The sequence below is a fragment of the Phallusia mammillata genome, chromosome 6 (assembly GCF_965637545.1).
Source record: "Phallusia mammillata chromosome 6, kaPhaMamm4.hap1.1, whole genome shotgun sequence".
NCBI classification, from domain to species: domain Eukaryota; kingdom Metazoa; phylum Chordata; class Ascidiacea; order Phlebobranchia; family Ascidiidae; genus Phallusia; species Phallusia mammillata.
In genome coordinates this window covers 24,361,708-24,383,550 of record NC_137257.1, presented here as the reverse complement: position 1 = coordinate 24,383,550, position 21,843 = coordinate 24,361,708, and the positions used below count along the sequence as shown (strand labels likewise).

Sequence of the window (21,843 nt, the reverse complement as noted above, 5' to 3'; positions counted from 1 at the left end):
GGGCGTATCGAAAGACAAAAAAGCTCTAAAATTGCGGTAAGATTGAGAATTTAGCCAACTATTTTGCAGGAATAGACCCTATCACTTTTGGCGTTAGACGATAATGGGTTTGCCGAAGGTAACTTATGGGGGATGTTAGATTAGGCAATAATATGACAAATAGACACTACAACAGACGAAAACTATAGCCACTAAAGCAGATATCTCTTTAACCATTGTTTTTTGTGCTGCTTGCTACTGGACAAGATTAGTATGAGCAATTTGAATTTAAGGAGGCTGCAGAGCATTGGTGTACAGTCTATGCCATGATAACTTCCCCAATATTGCCTGAAAGCCTACACATAATTTTAAAAAATGGAATAGTGTGAAGAATGAAAGCATACAAAAAATCAACCAAACCATATTTTTGTGTAATAAATTTTTAATTGCAAATATTTTGTAACTTGAGTTTAATATTATATTTGACAATTTTTATATTACTCGATATTAAAAAACCTTTTGACTTATTTTCTGCAGGTTTTGTTTAGTTGATAGAAAATTATCTGGACAAAGATGCTCACGTTTGTAGCAGTCTGTTTTGCCGCCATCGCATCGCATATCACTGAGGTCAGTTACTGTGGTAAACAAATTATCGCTGCAAAGGCCTATTTATCCTGTGAAACACTACACTTTTACAAATAGGTGTAGGTTTTACAAAACAAATAGGTTTTGACGATATAGTAAACATTTATAAGTGGACAAAATTCCTGACAATAGCATTACACCAAAAGACAAAAAACGCTTTGTTTCTTAAAATGTTAGAAAAAAGAAGGTTTGTACTGTCAATGAGTTAAATGTCTAGTGATACAGTGCTCTTTAACAGAGCTTTTTTAGGTTTCAAAGTGCCGTAAAACTCGTCAAATACAAATTGATGTAACTTTGGAACAAAATGTGTTTATGTACACGCTAGCTCCCTGGCAGTATTTTTTTGATCAAGCTAATTTGGCGACAAAGCGAAATTATATTTTACAAAAAAAAATCAATTTCAAAAAAATGTAAACTGTAACAACATGGAATAATATACGTGGATTCGTTTGTGTAAATGTAAACCAAGTATGTTTTCCAGGCGATGCCGCATGGATTTCATTCCAGCTACGTGCCTTGGTGGTCTCAATGGTGTAAGTAGATTTAATGCTTTTCAAACCAATAGTGATTGCTGTTAGGCATATGGAAGATTATCATACCAAATTTATAAAGCTTAATTTTTGTTGGCCGATGACCAGTAACGAATAGAATAAAACAAACATACTTTAACGAGGCTAATTTAAAAATACACCACCATTTTTTTCTACATTTTTAGTTATTTGGGTGGGTATCGGGTTTGGATTACCCGTAACAATTTTGTTCTGCTGGTTTTTCTACATAATTTTGAAAGGATATGTAAAGCGACAACGTGAAGAAATACCCACCCCACCACAGGAAAATGGAACTGAAGATAAAACACTTTCAGTAAGTGTGAAAGAATAATGATTTTTAAGTTCATTAAAAATTTAAAACGCTTGCTTTCTTTAAAAAATTCACATATCCCATGTTTATTTGCAGAATAAGCTCAACAAACCATACCAACTTCCAACGTACGACGAAGCTTGCAAAAACGAAAGTTAAAGCATTTACCTCCACCAAAAACGGAAATTTTATTGTTTCTCCTATGACCCAACAATGGATGTGATTCCAAAAATAACAGTTTTATTATCTGTAATTAAGAATACAGTGCTGTTTTACATCGGTATGCCTCTATCATTCCCTATCAGTCACTTATTCATCATAATGTTTCTACCTTTTGATTCAAAGACAAATATTGTGGTGTACAAATATTGTATGTTTGAGTTTTAAGTAACTTTTATTTTTATGATTGTAAGGATTACTTTTAAGATCCTAAACTCGGAGATTAACGTGCAAGAAAGGTGCGCTTAAATATAACACCGGGTGTTCAGAACAAGCAAGCTAATGTATAAAGCGTCGATAAAAACATTGTGTCAGCCCTTTCAAGAGCACGACTTAAAACATGGGTTTAATGTGTTGTAATATATACGGATTTTGTTGCCCTAATTTTCCGCTTTGTCATTTTGCCTTGAGACTTTTTGCCTTGCAAGTTTCCTTTATACATGTAAATAAACAATTACTTTTTTCTGCTATTGTAAATAGTGGCACACGGCAAAGAGTAAAAAAACAAACAAATAAAACGGTGTTGCTACAAAGCATATATATAAGCTATATATATAGCTTCCAAGGATGTTGTGTCTAGCTGTTTTTGCTGCACAATATTTCAAAAAGTATACAATTTGGTGAATGTCACAAAACAAGAATATTACCAACAAAATAAACAAACAAAAAGTAATTTAACTATTATTGTTACTGCATTTCAATCAAAATAACTACAGTGTCAGGTTATGATCGTTTTAAACTTATTGCGTCGGTGACAAAACCGACTAGATTTGTTATATGAACATAACAACCGTAATTGAGAGCAGAAATAATACTTTTTGAGTTAACTCAAGTATGTTGAGCTCAGTAAAAAAGCGAAAGTTACCCAAAATGCAAAGTGGACCTTTAAAGGAGAAATATGTGTTGGTACAAGATATTTTCTGTTTCTTTTCGAGATTAATATTTTTTAGTTAACAACTACAAAAATCATGCATAAATGCTTCTTTCAATTTGAAACTCACAAATAAAACCCTTTTGTTAGGCTTGGCAAAACAACGCAGACTCTGTGGAAACTACCAGTAGGCTTCGTGCATTGTGGCGAAAACTTTTAACTCTATAACCACCACACTGGATAAACCCCCAAGCGACCCATGTGTTTGCCCCATGTAACTTGATCCACAAACGGTCACAAATTTTCGAAGGAAGGAATTCCATTAAAAAAGCCATCGAGTCAAGAAACCTTTTTCGTGCAGTTTCCTGGCAACTGATTTCGTCTGCTGCACCGAGACTAAGACGCCCGTGGTCGCGCTATTGCACAAGGCCCTCTATTGCGCAACAGAAAACAAATTAGTTGCACAAGATACGGGGTTCAATTGTCACCTAAGCAAGAGCGAAAACGTAGTGCAATAAAGCGTAAACTTTTTTCCGTTTCAAGTAGCTGTTCATGGGCACAAATTATTCTAAGTTTACTTTTATGCTTAGCTGAATAATTTTGTTGAGAAACATAATAAAATCCAAGAATAACCAAGCAAAATATTCAAGATGAAACAAGTTTGTCATGTTCGGAATCAAGTTTGATCATTGTCTTGATGATGATAGCTAAGCATTAGCCCTGTGCTTTTGAATAACTATGTGCTTTTTAATACCGAGCAACAGATAAAGCAGTTCAAATTTTTCATGTTTACAAGATAAAAGCATTTCAAAACGTCAAAGCAGTTTAATTTGAAATGTACATGCCGCATTAATTGACACAAAATTTTTTAAAAAAATTGACGTAACCTGTATTAAACATTGCCAGAATTCGTGTGGAAAATTACTGGAAAAAAGCTCATAAAGTGCAACCTCAACAAAATCGTTTGGCGTGGTAAGAAAAAGGATTTCGATTTTCAACTGGTGGCCTGAGAAATAGGCGAGGGTGTATAAGCGCAGTCGTCATGTTAAGTTGGAATCAAAATGTGCTTAATCACTGAAAGTGTTGCAGCCATATGGAATTTGTTATTCTAACTATTTTGTGTGTGTTTTGAATGTGAATGCATTAAGTGAGGTTAGGTTATGGTTTGTTGATAACTTAATTCTTACGGATGCAATTCAAAGGTTTTCAAGCTGACTTAAAGCAACTTATTTATTTAATTCTTAAAAAATAGTGGTATCATAATTTATCTTAGGAACACTATGCACGGACTTGAAAAGTAGTTTAATCATAAACATTACTGCCAAGGTAGTGGTGTATATAGAATACATCGTGTAGACGTTTCGACAATCTCTGATGATGACAACAGAGATTGTCGAAACGTCTACACGATGTATTCTATATACACCACTACCTTGGCAGTAATGTTTATGATTAAAATAATTTATCTGTTCATTAATTGTCAAAATAATTTTTTTAAACACTTCTTTGTGAACAAGCTTAGGTACTTCTTTACAAATATTTCGAAATGCATGCTTTTTGGATTGTCGTTGCCGTGGTATTTCTTCACGCAGGTACAGTTAAGGTAAGTTTTACATTATCTTATGGAATATGTTTTACTTTGCGTTTTGTTTAAAAAAAATTTTCATGTTTTACAGGCAGTGCAATGTGGACACCGATCATGTGCGGGTAAGTCAAAATAAAAAAGTAAATTTAAAAGTTACTTTCGGTTACTTTTGACGTCCAGTTGTTTGTTTGTTAAATTTTACATAATCCCGTTGAATTATTTTGTATTTGGTTTCAAATTTAAAGAGTTGGTGACTTGAATTTAATTAACCTATAAGACTACTTGAATTAATTATCCTACTATGAACTTAAGTTATGTGTTCACCGAAATAGGATTAGAACGTATTACCTGGTAAACATAATTTGGGCTAACCACTACAACTATTAACTTACTACTCCAAGCTAAACTAAGTTACAAAAAATTTAACCATATTTCATGCATTTACAGAAAGATGCTGTTTCTTCGATGGGAATGAATGTTGCCGATCCAGCTCAACAAATCAGGTGCCAAACATCCCATCCTGGTTCAACTTATGGTGTAAGTTCAACAACGTGTAATTAGTTTATTCTGTTTTATTCAAAAAATAGTAAGTGATAAATTCTAGATGGTTTGCTCCTTGCGGATATTTACTTGTTAACGGAATAATGATCAAATCTGGGCCCCCAAGCTTTTTTTGAAGAAGATTTTTTGTTCTTTTTTTAAAATTAAAGTTGAATCGTTAACATCGAGAAAAGACTTAAATGCAGAATTTATCTTTGCTTTCAAATTGCATCTTAATACAGTATTTCGAAACGGTTTCAGAAAATAAGATCCGAATTTTTCTTTAACAAAAGTACCAAACCATCGGTCGGCAACAACTTTTGCAGAGAAACCCACAATATAGTTCGGTTTCTTCAGCCTTGCATGCATATCAGCTGGCACGAATCACTATTGACACTTGTCGCCTAAAAGGTTGCCGACCCTAGATTTAGAACAACTTATGCGATTTTACTCAATTAGTTTATATTTTTTAAGATGTTTGGTTCGGCATTTTCGTGGGAATCGTATTAACCGGTATGTGCTGTACATGCTGTGCATGCTGCCGACGCCATTACAACAGCCAACCGGGAAATACAGAAGGAGTATCGAGTATTTCGGCTGTTAGCGGGACAATGTCCCATAGTTCGAACTTTCACCACACCAGCCATATGCACACATTTTCACCGACACATTCTAGCAGCCATATGATGAGACCAATTTGAGCACCGCTGCGAGATTCGCACAAAGCTAAAGTGTTTAGAGTTTGTCCTTGGCTTAAAGTTGCAAGATACGTACAGAATAAACTTCAACTATATAAATGCTATTTTGCCACGGATGAAATAATCTGCCTTTCGACGCCTTGTACGCAGCACCCCTCATCGCATAATGACGTCATTGCCTTTTTATATCAGTTAGTTTATATTTCCTACCGGCGCTTTTATTGTCACCTCTTTTGCAGTTAGTCAGCTTCGGTCTCTGTTATAGACCTCAAAATATTTTGTAAGTTATATCAAATTAAATGTTATTTTGTTTTGGTTTTAAATGTGTACATTTCGGTACAAAAAAGTTTTGTCCACTTTTTTTCCTAAAACTGAGTGCCAAAAATGGTTTAAATGGTTATATCTGTCAAAAAAAAAATTCTTATTACTAGTGTTTTTTGTGCCTGTGGCTCTTTCAAAAAATTGCAATGTTTGCGCATATAAGTTTCACACACGAGTTCATGTAACATATAAGCAGTGTGAAGAAAATTCTCGCAAAATATAAAAAAGGCTAACTGAATGTGTTTACAAAAAGACGTCAAACTATGGCGGAGGTTGGAAATCTTTTTTTTTATTGGACAATTTTCTTTTTGCCATAGCGTACATTTATTGTTTAGTTATTTTTTTAAATTTTTATTGATGTGCATTTCTGATGTGCAACTTTTTTTTACTTTTTGTTCTCTTATTTCTAACTTTGTTACTCTTTGATTTATTCTTTTCTAACCAGTACGTTTTATTGTTTCACAATAAAATTACGCAAAAAATCCTAAAATTAACACTGTGAGATATTTTAAAATAAGTCATGAACCAAACAATGATTTTTGTATTTAAAAACACTACAAACGCGGTAAGTTTTTTATTCGATCCTATTTAGATTAAACATTTGAACCATCTTCGAATATATTTCCAATTATTAAAATCAGTAGGTTTGTGATAGTTATGTGTTTATTCGCAACGCTGAAAATGTTTGCTAGACAGACAGACTCAGCAGACAGGGCTTTCCTGCTCTGGTCGGGTTCAGACTTTTTTCTGGCCTGATTTCGCACTAGGCCGCATATATCTTGAATAGCGCTTTGCATTTATAAAACGTCGGATATGGGCTTGTACGTCGGATACGGATTTAAGGCCCAATGTTGGACTTGCTTATAACCCGATACTAAAATGGTCTACAAGTGCGACAAAACTTATTAACTAAAATCTGTAAGTACAGCCAGTGCAAAAATTATAAATTAAATCGATTCGATTAAATCATGCACCAAGTTAAAAAACATACGTAATGGAAAACTATAGTTTTAACTAAAGTATACTGGTAAAAGATTTGACCGCCTGCATTGCAACTTTTTTAATCGCATGACCACCCCATTAGGTAAAATCCCCAGAACTTCTTTGACCCAGGTGGTGTGCCCCATGTAATTTAACGTCTACAGTTGTTTACAAACGGTCACGAGATTTTGAAGAAAAGAATGCCAGTTTAGATGTTATCGGACCGAGAAACTTTTTCTTTCAGTTTCCTGGCAACTTAGCTTGTCTGCTGCACTGAGTTTATGGCGCCCTATGTTGCGATGTTGTGCAGCGCCCTTTTAAATTTTGAAACAGGAACAAAATTGGTCGAAAAGGTTGGTATTTGAAAGTTGCCTTATAAATTCAATTCACATGTTTTTATCGCAATGATGGCAAAAGCCTTAGCCCGGTTTTCCGCGACATTTTGCATCCAACCTCTCCATCAAGTTTTGGACATTAGTTTCGCATTATCGGTTTGCAACGGCGGAACTCTTTTCGGATGTAGTTTGTTATTGGGTAATTATTTTTGATCGTGTCCCGCTGTTCTTGCTCGCAATACATCATTCATTGCTCTGATAAAGCCCTACCGTTCTGGTGGGCGAAACGTTAGCAAATGCAAGTTCTTGAAACAACAAGTAGTATTTTGTTTAGCATTACACCACTTGAACGACAAATTTGTTAAGTAATTATTGTGTTGAGTTAATTTGGGAATAATCAAGGACACAGCCTGTTTCGAAATAATTGATTGGCCAACCATTTGAAATGCAGCGATGTAACAAAATCAAGGCGACTAAGTATTTTTTACATGAAATAGACTTATAATTTTTAAATAATTTTACGCAAAATCCAATAATGTTCACTTGTCGTTTAGTTTTAGACTATACTCAAAGAGAATTTCAATTATTCAGCGGAACGCGACTGAGAACATTTTTCAAGTCTGGCGGGTTAACAAAATCGAGTTTCCCCCCGAAACCGACAAAAAGCGCCTCGTCCCTTTCTGTGGTTGCGCGGAAAGTTTTAGGAAAATTTCAATTTCCCGTGCAAATTTTTGCAAACTGTTTTGCTGCAGCAAACCTATGTGTGTATTTTTGTACAAATTTATGCATTATATTTTCCTACTGTATTATTTTTGCACGAATAAATATTTTTTTAAACAAATGTAGGTTATTTGCAAAGGTATATTTCAGCTTTATCAAAAACATAATTGTCATAGAGCTTGCACATTGTGCATACATTAATACAGGCTTGTCCACAGTTGCTGTTTTCAAGATCAATGATAAAATATAAAATCAGAGAGTGCGAAAAAATGTTTATATTGTCCAAAATAAATTTTAAGTCCGTGTATAAAGTGCTGCATATAAACATTTTATTGTAAATCAACCAGAATATATATGTTGTAAATTGGATGATAACAGCCCAGGTTTAAGAAAACAATACAAAAACATAGGCAATAAACATAATTTAACAGTGAGTCTCTTCTGAAATTTAAGAGCTTCAAAAACCAATAAACTAAGTAAATTGTTTTCCGGACCCGTTGCTAATTATTTCTGTGACAAATCTTTCGTAAAAAAGCGGTAAAACATGACGTAACCGTTCACATGGCTTTGTGTGGAATAATACTGGAAAGAAACCATAAAAGTGCAGACTCAGCAATTTAAGTTGTGGTCACATGTACGCAACCACCACAAAAAAATCGTATGGAATGTGCGTAGGGCTCACCGAAAAAAGGTATATAAGTGACCCAATCGGATAGTAAACCTTACAGGGTTCATGGGGCGGCAAAGAAAAATAGGTTAAAAATATATTCATAACTGCCCGGAACCATTGCGATGTGTTTGTGAGATAACTGTATGCCATGTACGAACGCACATGATGCGATGTACTATTAGTGAAAAAAATCTAGACTGCTCAAATGTATTGCATATAAGTTAGTTTGAAATGAAAGAGTCGTAGTTAAAAATTAAATTAAATGCAATATGCTAAACTTATACTGCTCAGGCATTCGTCAAAGCATAAAAAATATTCCATTATGTTTGTTTTACTAATTGCTGCGACTGTTGCTCTTTTTCAAGGAAGCACAGCTCAAGTAAGTATTCTTTCATTTGTTTTATTGCGAAAAAATAAATGTTTCATAGACTCTAACCGGCGTTTCTGTTTAACTAAAAAACATAGCAGAAAAACATTTAACTTTTGACTTAACATTGAACACTTAAAAGCCTTTGTCACGTGTTATAAGGCTGTTGCTTTCGTTTTGCAGGTGATCATATGTGGATTTGAAACATGTGTAGGTAAGGATATAAGTCAACCTACACAACATAATTTTATTCTATATAGCACCACAGTTAATAAACAGCAAATAACTTTGATTATGGTTCGTGCACCACAATTGGGGCCCGTACTCGATTTTTTTCGAAGGTCCCCAATATAGGCCCATGTCTGAAAAGTTAGATTCCCAACATGAAATTATACGGCACAGATTTTGTGAACTGTAAAACCACAATATATGTAATAAAGTCTCAGCACTTTTAAAGCACTTTCGAATAGCATTTAAGCCAATAGCTTCAAGTAAAACAATGTTTTTGAACCGAAATCTGTGGTTACAATCGGAAACTTTTAAATTAAAAAAATCCCGTACAACCCGGTTTCAATATTTCAATATGCAAGGCATATTTTTTTCTAATAGCTTATGTTTACAGGAAGATGCTGTTTCAATTCAGACGGGTTTGGTTGCTGCCCCACAGAGCCCCCGTTTACGCTGCCTCCAATTAACCTTGACCCTCCAAGAATACAAATACCAGTTCATCTTTTGTGGTGTAAGTTTTCGTCAATGTATTTTGATGTTTAACGTTCTGAAAAATTGTAGTAATGCAAAAGCAGTGAAAAGGAAGAGACGAAAACCTTAATTCTGTCGTTGTTGTTGTTTTACAAGATCAATGGATTTTACTGAAGTAAGCATCATTAGTTAATAAAATGTAGAAACTGAGGTTTTACTCTGGTGCTTGCTGCAGTCACGAATAATGCAACTACCCTGAATCGTTGACGTCTGTTGTTTTACTTGCAACGGATATTTTAAACTAAACTTTACATAATGATAAAATAGTAAAACCAATAGACGATCAAAATCTTGCTTAAAACAAAATCAGATTCAGGTAAAGGAACTTATGTTTCGTCTAAAACGCATTATCAGTTTCTTAATCAAATAGAATCTATTTGCGTTTTGGAACTCTAACTCAGAGAATTATCATGTTTTTAGATTTCTGGGTTGGATTGATTGTGGGGATAATCGTTTTTATAGTTTGTGTTGGATATTGCTGTTGCAACGACAAATCCCGCGGATCACCTACAAGAAACCAAGCTAAACAAGTCCCGAACGTTAATGGCAACAACATGGCAGTGAACAACGAAGCGTACGTGATCGAACCTCCGCCCGCCCCAATTTCGACAAGTTTTACGCAAATTTAAGCTGGGATTTTGTTATATTTTTTTCATCACTAACTAAGTTGGCGGTACTGTATTTGTTTGTTAGCTTTCCAAGTGAACTTTGGCGAGATTGATTTGATACCGGGTTGGTAGATTTTAAGTCCATTAATAAACAAATACCGTTTCAAACATGCCAACCTCATAGGTTTGTAAATCATAGTACGCCAGGTGCATTAAAGGCGTCATATCAAATCAAATCGATCTCTTAAGCATTTCCCATGTGATGGCAAAGTAAAAAACTAGTAAAATCGAGCCTGACGTGGGATTCGAACTATCGACAGGGTCATGGGACTCGTGTTCTACGAAAAAAGCTATACAAACTCAGTGGAGAACCGTTCCCTGACGTGTATGCTGCACATGTCTGCTTCGTCACAGGTTTGTAAGGACAATTCAATTGCGGTCACATCACTTACAATAGATACCATCAATCAGTAAAATGATTTAGGGTTTAACAATAAGAAAGTAAAAGATTTAAACAAGTACGGATTTGCTTTCACAAAAATAAAACAAGCGTTAACAACGTCACCGGCAGGGGACATACCCAGGCTTTGCAGCAGCAAGGTAGCTGGAGTAACACAAGTTAAAAAAAAACGCTGAGGTAAATTTTGTTTTCAAAAGCGGCCAAGCGGAAAAAGGTCAACGAGACGAAAAAGGTTGAAAACTTTTGATGGGGAAAACACGTATTTTACCAAGCTAAAATGTGCGGCAAGGCCATAGTTAACCCACTGTTGGTTGATTCCATTACCTCATTAACATTACCTAATTCTTTTATACAGACTCTTTTATACATAACTGCTCGTTTTGTTTTCTATTTGTTCGTATTTTTAGTGTACTTAAAAGACGATTTGTGCGATGATTAAAAGAGCCAATAAAGCAAAAAACTATAAAAGTTGAAAAGTTATTGAAAAAGTTATTACATTTTTTGACCTTGCTGAATAACAGTGACAATGCAAGTTTTTTCAAAAAATCCCCGCAAAAGCGCAAAGGTCATCGTTCAACCTCGTTGCACAGCTTCACACTTCAGGGGTTTGGGGTAAATGTTAGGATAAAATTGGAGCTTGCTTTTTTTGCTCAAACTGTTTTGCTTAATTTTCTGCAGAAAACTAGAACATTTTCAGACCAAGTTTATCTTATTGTGTGAATTTTCAATAAATCACACCAGTAATGATGTTTTGTACACATAAAAGGGTTTAACAAATCACAACAAGATCGGAAAAAATGACATGAAAATCAGCCTAATAAATATTTTTTAAAATTTATTTGAACTAAAATTTGAACCAATGACCGAAAAAACGTCGTAACCTACAACGTAATGTTTACTAAAAGTTCATTTGAAGCACTAAAGACCGTAGTAAAAAGATTATTATGGATTATTTTCAAGTCCTTATAACTGTCAGTTAACATAAAAAATAAATAAATCTACTGTGATAAAAAGAAACACGGTTTTAAATATTGTTTAAAATTTTGATCCTGACCTGGAAAACAATGACACAGCAAAACTTCGTAGAAACGCAGCATCAGCAGTACCAGGCTTACTGAGGCAAAACTGGAAAAAAAACTTTGTACATTTTTTCCTTTGACCGCAGAACTCATGTACGTGCAAACTTCAATGGTAATTTTGTGGTGGAAGCGTGAAGGTTTTGCAGTTAGCAGAAAATGATCGAACGTTATATTAAGAAACGTTGAGTTATAGCAAGTAACAAAGTACTTTTAACAAACTTTAGATATGTTTCAGCAAAAATAGGTGCAATTTCACAGTTATGAGGTTTTACTGTAGGCCTAAAGTTTTACCAAGTGGTGTATTGTTTGGGCAAGAATGCTTATACCATCATATGTACCAACATATTAGTGACCGTATTTTCATCTTTTAATAGATGTGTTTTAAGTTTCCTAGGTGCGGGGCAGCGTACCCTGACAGAACATCACTTAACAGCTGGTTCTATGTTATGTCAAAGTACGTTCCGGAAAGTACCGATTGTTGGGCAAAGTTGTATGTGGCCTGAACCTTAAATTACAAACCCGAAAACCAGGGTTATAAAGCCCGAAAGTTGGACTTTAAATTACAATTCACATGTGACCGAGAGTCAGGTCAGACAAAAAAACAAAAGCCAACCCGGAAAATCCCTACCAAAAGCCAACCCGGAAAATCCCTGCCTTACTCTGGGTGCGAGGACTCCTTGGTCATTTTGAAGGATTACCGGCAACAAACGCTTAAACTTTTTCATGTAGTAACATGTACTTCATTATATTAAAATAACTAGTTTTTAAAAAAGTAGCTTTTGAAGCCTGTATCTAATGTTAACAATTAACTTAAACTTTTAAAAATATTTTGAAACGTAATTTTTTAAACATAGGCTAAATTTAAAATTCTTATGACAAATTTTAATGTTTTTGCGCAGGTGTTTAGGATTAGGCCAAAAAATTATGCACGCTTTGCTGTTTGCAGTGGCTTTGGTCCTAAATCAAGTAACTTCAGTTTATGGTTGCTGCGGACCTGTTCACTCTCAATGGTGTGAGTATATAAACATTAAATGTTTTAAAATGCCGATATCTTGTGGAGATCAAGCAATATGTGTTAAACTAATAACTCAAAAACTGTCTAACTTGTTTTTGGAATGGAGGGATATTTAAATGTCATTTTATTAAAGTGTGTTGAGTTTTTCGTTGCCCTTATCAATCGGATTGTAGTTATAAACGTAGTGCTTCCTAAGATAATTGATTGAAAATGAGAAGGAATTAGTAGAAGGAATTAGAACCTAGAACTTTGTAACCACAACGACAGGTTCATTTAAGCAGAGAAACTATTTCATAATTTTCAAATTGAACTGGTCGTGATTTGTCGTGATTAGGTATAAATAGATTTAGAAGTTTAAGGGCAATAGATGGTAAAACTGATCAACTTAACCAAAGTAAAGTCAACAAGACAAGTACGCGGCATTGCCCTTACCCAATGACAGTGGCGGCTCGTGCCTAAAATTTCTGGGGGTGCTGCTCCAAATTTTAGCCTTTATTGGACAAATATAAGTTGGCAATATATAGAAAAGCCAAATTTCTAGTTTTCTAGTCATTGTTTTGTGCAGAGAAACAAGTAATACAAATCTTAATTAGCAACTCCATTGTGACGTAATGGTTGTCACGCAATAATGTACACGTGTGTACACAGCAGAGGTATCATTGGGGAATTTTGTTTACTTGCAGAGCGACGGGCCAAACTCAACAACATGCAGTAATAATGTGGCACAAAAACACGTGACACAGACTGGAAACAAATCGGTTGTAAATACGGTAAAACACAACAACAGTATATAGAAAATTTTTTATTAATAAATGAGTCGAAAAAGGTCGAAGTATTTCAATTGGACAACATTTAAGTAAAACTGGTTATAACAATGACTACTAACTAACACACTTGCTATTCAGTCATTAATATGGTCATGTATCATTTAAGTACCTTATAGCAACAGTCAGCATTTTCAACATATTCCATTACACGTCACAGATTATAATTGCCACACAAAAATAGCCATAAAGCTTTTTATTTGTATCATAACTGACAAATTCAACAACCACATTACATTTGTGTCAGAACTTTTTTATTCAACAACTTTTCTTAATTTTTGTGTACAACTATTAATTGTTTGTAAGTTTCTTAACTGCTAAACTTGCTGCTTTATTTGGTGGCAAATAGCTTATAATTCCTTTTTTGAAGTACAAAACTCTGCAAGCTTTGAAAATTACAACTCTCTCACTTAAATTTAAAACATATCATTAAACCTTGTCCTTCTATTTTACAACCAAAATGAATCATAAAGCTATAGTTTAGGCAAAATAATTGATAGCTTCTTCCTTGATTTCCAAATGACAACCAAGAAACTGTTTTTTTTTTTTTATTTAGTGCTATCACTGCAAGTGCAAGTCTTTTTGGAAATAATGGTGTTCCTTAGAAAAGTTTGCATCCTTTTCAGTGTTGACATCCTTTTCAAGAACCGTTTTGCCTTTGAGAGACTCATGGAAATTGCTGGCTAGCTGACCTTTCCTTTAAAAGTTTCAGTAACTTTTCTAACAACAGAATATGTTTGGTGGTCACTACTATCTCCCCTGTAGAATGTTCATTCTTAACAAACATTTCCTGTACAACAATTTAGCAGCTACTGTTTAAAGAAACATAACATGTCCATTATATCAATACACAAGATTGCACTTGGTTGCAAATACTGTCATCATGGTGTGTTAAGAAACCAAAACGTGAAGTTGTCATCACTAAGATATTTCAAAATTCCTGTTGCTTGTGCAATTGTTTGTTCTGCATTTAATATTGCCTGAATTTCAGTGAGGCATTATACTTCACAGTGTGAGTAGTTCTTGTGGTTGCTTATTCCTGCATGACATATTTGGAATAGAAGATGTTTTATCCCAGTTTTCTTAACTTTTTATTCAGGCTTTTATTATAAAGGTTAATCGTGACTTTTCAAGTGTTAGATGACCTTTTTCTTTTTCAAGGTGGTAGATACACAATCTAATTTAATGATAACTGCAAAAACTGAAGCCCACTTACAGTCATCTTAAAAATTCATGACTAACCTTCAAACAAATAAATTAAAACATGGCAAAAAAATTGTTTAACTGTACTCACTGTCGAACTTAGAATATAGCAAACGGGTTTGGTTTTGGAGCACAATATAGACCCGGAACAGACAACACAACTACAGCGGCCGGTTCACACGCTGCGTGATTGGTGGAGCTGCACGAGACGCAGCACCCAGTCGCCTATTTCGCCCGGCGTGTAGCTTTTCCAAGTGCGCATGCGCACAAGTGCAAAACGTCATGAAACGTCACGATTCGTCATGAAACTGGAGCTGCAGTTCCACCATAGATAACATATTAATGCCATATTTTTTTTTTCAAATGAAAAAAATGCCGCTCAAGACGGAAATTATACTTATAAAAATTATACTTAGGAATAAAAAATAAGTATCATGAAAGTTATCTGTATATTGTTGTGGTAGGAATATTAAGTGAAAATATCTAGGGGGTGCTGCAGCTCCGCAGCACCCTAGCACGAGCCGCCCCTGCCCAATGAAGTAAAACATGTATAAATATCAAACCTTGTTGAAAGGCGACATGCTGTAATCAGATTTTTCGAAAACAGTGACATGTATTTACCAACAATAAGCCACAACACTTTTTGTCATTATACCAAGAATATTTAAATAGGCAAGGAACAGTTTTTGCAAACGGAGCAAGTCTATTTTTTTCATTGTATTTATCCTGAGCAGTGTTTTTTTTTAAGGTGTTAATTTCTCCAGCGGTTTCCCAAACTTTGGACTTATGGCTATTTTTTGGTATTTAAATGAACACTTGCGGTCTCTTAAAACTACTTAGTGGTCACTCAAACCAAACCTAAAAAAACCCTGATCCTGAGTATTGTTTAGATGTTTGGGCGGGGATTCTTGCCGCACTAGCCTTCCTCGCGGCTTGTTGCAAAGTTTGGTTTGCCAAAAGAAATGCGAGAAGGCGCCCTCCGCCGGTACAAATAGCTCAGATGAATATTTCCGCCATTAACGTGCCGCAGTCTGACAACCCCCCTCCGTACCAGGGTGATCGTCGATACCAACTATACCCGCTTTCTATCAGTATTCCATACCCAGCTCAAGGGGCCACAGTAAGTGACTTTGTTATGCAATAACGCGTAAAATGACGCTTTGCCAGAAAATTGATTGCGTTGCCAAAATTTATGCAGTTTGTTGCTATAAGTTCCCAGTTGGCAAAAAAAATCTCACTGTTTCAGACAGTACGGAAAAGACAATACACCTTTTACTGTGTGTTGAGTGAAATACAAAGGATACATAGTTTTTTCGCAGGAGTGTTGTTTGTTTTTTAAAAACGTGCAAAAAATATGACAAATAAAGTCATTTCTATTTTGTAAAACGGCGATTATTGCTCTTTAAAAAGCCTTTTTGTGACAGACTCAGAAAAGTAACTTTTTTGAGGCCACCCAAGTAATTGTAAGCTAATTAGGTTTCTGGTTAAGTTTATTGTCTATTGTAAAGAAAAAAAAATAAGTAATACAATTTTCACGGTGCAAAAAAGCTTAAGACTAAAGTACATCTCTCTACCCTTTAAAATAGCATCACGATTTGACGGTTTTAAAGGGCCCTAACATAATCAGCTACCGCAAGTGCACTATACATACAGTTATTTGGTTCTGTTTCATGCGCAGACCAACCAACAAGAATCATCAGAAGTCGAAAAACTGCCTTCATATGACGAAGTTTGCGCAAACAAGGACAAAAAATACGACGAAACACCTGAAGTATAAAAAAACGCTCTTCATGACGTCATTATTTCTTTGATGGTGTTTGTTACGTAACCCTCATACAGCAATTTTACATTTAGACCTCGTAATTATTACAGCATACAGAACTTTATTATTTGTCAAGTATTTCTTTCATTGCGCTGTAAAACTTCAATAAATCGTTTTCTTGAATAAAAACGAGTGCGGTTGCAAGGGGAATTCCCTTCAGTCACGAGTTGAGTCACGTGAGCGCCATTCATATTTAATTAGTTTGAACCGGATTTGGCTTATTTGCAGACATATAAGTTTACTTGGCAAACAAAACCGATGTACACTATTCACGGTTTAAACTCGAATAAGGAACAGACAAAGTTATAATATATTCGTCTGAAATATGACGATTTTCCACAACTATTTTGCCAAATTACAAATAAACATTTAAAATAACACAGCAATTTGTAGAAACATTTTTTCGTGCCATATTACTGTTGGCTGATTCACCAAAACAAAAATTTCCATTTAATATTATAAAACACGCTAACATTTCATCAATGTGTTTCTGGTTTTCATTTAAATAAGTTGCAGGTTTTCCTTTAAGTCTGTCGCAGGTTTAAGTTTAAAAATGTTGCGGGTTTCCCTTTAACCACAAACATGTCTGGTACAGCAAAATTGCGCAAAATCAATCAAGCGCGACCGCATGTCTTGTGATACGAATCACGTGCGCACTTCGCAGCACGTGATGTAAATACGAGCGGCTTTCAAACCGAAATTAACCAAAGAGATGTTCAAAGCGTTGCTAAAGTGAGGTAAACATATTGACGAAAGTAACGGTATTGGTAGGAGATGCAATGTTGTGTTTATACATTTCAGTTGAGTTGATTTATTTCGCTTGGTAAAAGAAAACACAATTGCACAAAGAAAAGTAACAATCCGGAAATAGTTGCGCAACGTTGAAACGTTATGGAACGTTTAACAGTGAAGAGTATAATGCAAAAACGCACTGCAGCTACACCGTATTATAGGACGTGATATGACATGGGCTCACAAGAAAGTGAGGTTGGCGCGCAGTGAGTAAAGTTTTGTGAGAAGGGATTTATCAGGTTTATCGGCAGCAATATTTACGAAATTTGGGTTAATAAGCAAAATAATAAAGGCAAAAACATTACATTTTTGACAAATTTGACAAGGTGAATTACATAATAATGTTTCACTCAAAAAATGTCTCCTAGCAACCGTTGGTGTGTTTGTTACCAGGCTTGACAAGTCACTAGTGCTTTTGACGTCAATTTACGCGTTCAAACATCAGTCTGAAACCAATGCACAATGCGATAGCGATATCCCAAAAACTAAAAACAATACGACTCTGAAATTATGACACAATATACGCCTTTCCAGCTTTTCAGCGCACAAACCTTTGAATAAAATTTTTTTAATACGCGTACTCTTTAATTAATATTCATCGAGATGTATATGATGACGTCATCGCTTTAACGACAAACTTACACAAAATGTTCCATGCAACATAAGCTTTAAATAGAGCCATTGCTGAATGTTCTAGCATCAGTGGTAAGCGCAACCACCTTGCATTTACAAGACTGTGAGTTAATCTAAGTTGAAGTCACCAACCGCGATTCAACAGATTTGCATTAAAACAGGCAGCTCGATGGTTGACGGATTTGTTGTAATAAATATAAGTTGAAACTGTTATTTTTCTTTGTCGAAACTTTTAGTTTTTCGGAACAAATGTTTTTCACTATTAAAAACAAACTCCTGCTAAAATATGATGTCATTTGGTATGACGCAATCACTCATTTTGTTAATGCTGTGCATTATGGCATCAGTGTCAAAGGTAAGTTGTTATTTATAGTATAGTGTTTCACGAATAGCTTGTATAAAACAACGCCCAAGAAAGTTACAATACTAGTTAAAAGTATATTAAAATAGTAATAAAAAAAAAACTTTCACCATAACCCGAGTTTAGTCTCTTTTTCAATTAAATACGATACATTATGTCAGCGGTTCTCAAACTGTGCGTCGCGACGCCCTGGCGCGTCGTTTCAATTTTCCAAAGGCGTCGCAGAATATTTCCGTTTCCTAACTTTTGGTTGTTGTATCAATAAACACAACTTTAATAATAAGTTTCCTAATTAACTTTTATTTGCTGGGGCGTCGCAAGTCCAGAAAACTGTTCGAGAGGCGTCGCAACAAAAAAGTTTGAGAACCACTGCATTATGTCGTTGCCGTTTTTGCCACTTACGCTGTTTATTCAAAATAGTTTTAAAATCGAAGTCTGTCGCTTTATATAGATGTAGTGTCATTTTCAGACATTTGTTTTTGTTAGAAACTAACCAAGAAGACAATATTTTTAGGCATTTGACATCTGCACAAGTGGTTTTGAAGTTCTCACATGTCATGGTAAGGAAAAACAATCTCTAACCAAATCAGAAGAGCAATTAGTGATAATTAAACGTTATGTTCTTGGGGGTTTCTGTTTTGAAACATGGCCTTCTTATCGTTAATCGTTATTGCAGCATAGCAAATGTATTAATTTTAAAAGCACAGTACGTCAGGCCCATTAGAGGCGCCATACCGAATCAACCGTACACCAAGTATTCACCACCATATCGCACAGCGTAGGCTAGAAAAATGGGCTTGCGTGCTGTGATTTATATTTGAGTGTACCGTGACCGCTGGTCTGCATAGACGCTCCAGGGCTAATCGCAGTTGTTAATTTTTAAAAGCACATACTACTTAGCACTTAATTTGTTTGGGAACAAGCTTTAGGCGCCTAAAATTTCGAAAATAAGAAGTTTGTTACATCTACTGACGAAGATGCCGAACAAACGTTTCGTCCAGAAGCAGGGTTACAGACTTAACAAGTTCTTTAAACCAGTGCTCGGCAACGTTTTTTATACTGCGGACCGGTTTGAAACTGATTTTTTTTATCACAGACCGGCCTTTTAAAAACCACAAATGTTCAGCACTGAAAACTAATTACAAATGTGAACCTTTACAAATTTTGTCTATAGCACCAGTTGATTTCGTTAAATGTAATGACGAATCCGGTTATTAGCATAAAAAAACGATTATTATTGGACTGTTTGTGAATCTAACAAATCGCGTGCAATTACACGAAAAAAATTGCTTCTGTTTTTTTAGACAACGGGTCATCGATTGGTTACTGTTGTGATGAACAGGACAAGTTATACTTAATTCATTACAAGTGTTGTTTTTACACGGCGTGGTGGGGAAGATGGTGTAAGTAATATGTGTTTTCGAATTTTATAAATGCTCTGCTCTTCATGTAGGTTTAAAGGTTAATTTTAAAGTATAGTTTTTTGCATTTTTCCAGATTAAATGCCAAACAAAAATTGCTTTTAAATGCCTTGTTTAGAAAAAACGTATTTTTTTGGCAGATATCTATTTGGCAATTGGCGTTGGTTTGGGAATCTTAACCTGCTTGACAAAATGTTGTACAACGCGGCAAAACACGAGAAACAACTTGCCAACGTACAACCAGATAAATGCGCAGGTAAAGAACAGATTGCTTGCAAACTTTAACTAACATGTACAGCAAAACAATGTGGAGTAATGTATTTCTACTGGAAAGGCACTCATTTCTTTCTTATTATGTTCCGGTAACAACTAAAACAAGAAAAATACAGAGAAGAAAAGAGAAATTAACAAAGTCATTTTATGTGCGACAATCAAAGCCCAGACCTTTTGTCTTACTTGCAGTTACATGTTCTGATTGATTCATATTTTAAGAGCAATGATTTTAAAAGCTTTTTTAGCCTGTGCCTTGACATGTGGTGGCGAATGCTTACTACATGTGGTGGCAAATGCTTTTACTAAGGCTTTTAATGGCCTGTGACTTATATATGAGTGGTCCGTGATCGCTGGTTCGCATATACGCTTAAGGCTCCCAGTTGCTAATTAATGTTCATCTTAACTGATTTAAAAAGCGTGAATAAATCTATACATAGTTTGGTTTAGGCAAGAGACATTATACTTTTTGTCACAGGCTGAAATTCCTGTGGCGCCTCCAACGGATGAGGATACGCTACCAACGTACGAACAAGCGATTAAAATCGGAAAGTGCGACGAATTAGAGCAAATTCACCCCAGTCACCACCCTAGTTATGGTTCATACCAAAACTCGACTTAAATATTTCCTCTGACACAAGGAACTTTGTTGACCATCGTTGATTTTGCAAGCTGGCGGTATTATTCAACTCCTAGCTGAAATGTTCACGACACAAAGGGGTTCTTTATGAAGCCACAATGCAAAGGAATAGATGGCATCTAAAACCAAAAAAAATTGGAAAGCTTTCGGGCATTCGGATTGGGGGTGTTATGGCACTGGTGTGTGAATCATGCAAAACCAAGCAAAAGTTACACAATCACATACCCACTTTAGCAAACAAGCATTACATTGTGAATCTATTCATAATCTAAAGTTCTAAACGATTTATCGGCTTTTGAAAAGTGAGAATGCTTGAAAACTTTTGAGCATCTGTAGCTACTTTATAAATTACAAAACCGTCGCTTGTTGTCGTTTTCGTATATATTTGATATCATTGTCTGCTTCTAATGTTGAATTTTAATCGTAAAAGGTTAATATACTACTTGCAGGAGTTTGAATGTTTAAAATTCCGTTTTAAAATGGACAATTAACGTCGGCAAGATATCGTATAGATTTTGGCCATGTTTACGCAAACTGCAGTTTGGTGACATTCAGTTTTTTGTTGGCATAGATATTTGTTTATTTCATTGCAAACTGTTTTCAAGTTTTTTTTAAATTTTTCGTTGGTTTTGACAAATGTTGCATTTAAAATATAAAATATTTATTAATTTGTTACCGTTATTGTTGAGGTGCTATCCAAGCAGTAGAAACAAAAGCACCCCCTCAACTAAGAAAGCTTCCACATAAGATAATGCCACTTTTTTATTTGTCAGCAGACCAACGAGTTATCGCGAGACAGAAATGTCATGAGCTTATTACCTCAGTTAAAGAGAAATACGTTTGTCAATCGTTTCGTTTCTGTTTACGTTTAAAAGCAGTTGTATGACATCAAAATTTGAGAATGATTACTGATGCAGTTGCGTTGAAACTTACACGGTATTGGTTTTGGCAGTGCCGGATTAAGGGTCTACTGGCCTCATTGTCACCGATTTCAAAGTGGTCTGGATTTTTGACTGGTAAAAAGAGATAAAACAACACTGCCTAAATTGGCAACAAAAATTACAAAAACCTGTCAATTAATCAACGAAGTTCAAACTTCACAACACGTAGCAATGTGTCGATTTGTCGTATTAATCGGCCTAACATTCGTTTCCATACAAAAGC

The 21,843-nt window shown here is 35.1% G+C and overlaps 1 protein-coding gene across 1 annotated transcript; it reads left to right on the top strand.

Moving 5' to 3' along the window:
* Positions 1-18,224: 18,224 nt before the first annotated feature.
* Positions 18,225-21,327, top strand: LOC145233337 (uncharacterized). The gene is made up of 5 exons (XM_080098047.1): positions 18,225-18,342; positions 18,863-18,908; positions 19,653-19,751; positions 19,910-20,025; positions 20,518-21,327. The coding sequence occupies exons 1-5, from the start codon at positions 18,274-18,276 to the stop codon at positions 20,659-20,661; spliced, it is 474 nt and encodes a 157-aa protein (XP_079954173.1). The 5' UTR covers positions 18,225-18,273; the 3' UTR covers positions 20,662-21,327.
* Positions 21,328-21,843: the final 516 nt, after the last annotated feature.

Bases quoted from the DNA above. Each gene is read 5' to 3' on its own strand.
- LOC145233337 (XM_080098047.1), top strand. From the start codon at position 18,274: ATGATGTCATTTGGTATGACGCAATCACTCATTTTGTTAATGCTGTGC. The intron at 18,343-18,862 runs GTAAGTTGTTAT...CAATATTTTTAG, and splicing joins TTATGGCATCAGTGTCAAAG to GCATTTGACATCTGCACAAG. The intron at 19,752-19,909 runs GTAAGTAATATG...TTTTTTTGGCAG, and splicing joins GGCGTGGTGGGGAAGATGGT to ATATCTATTTGGCAATTGGC.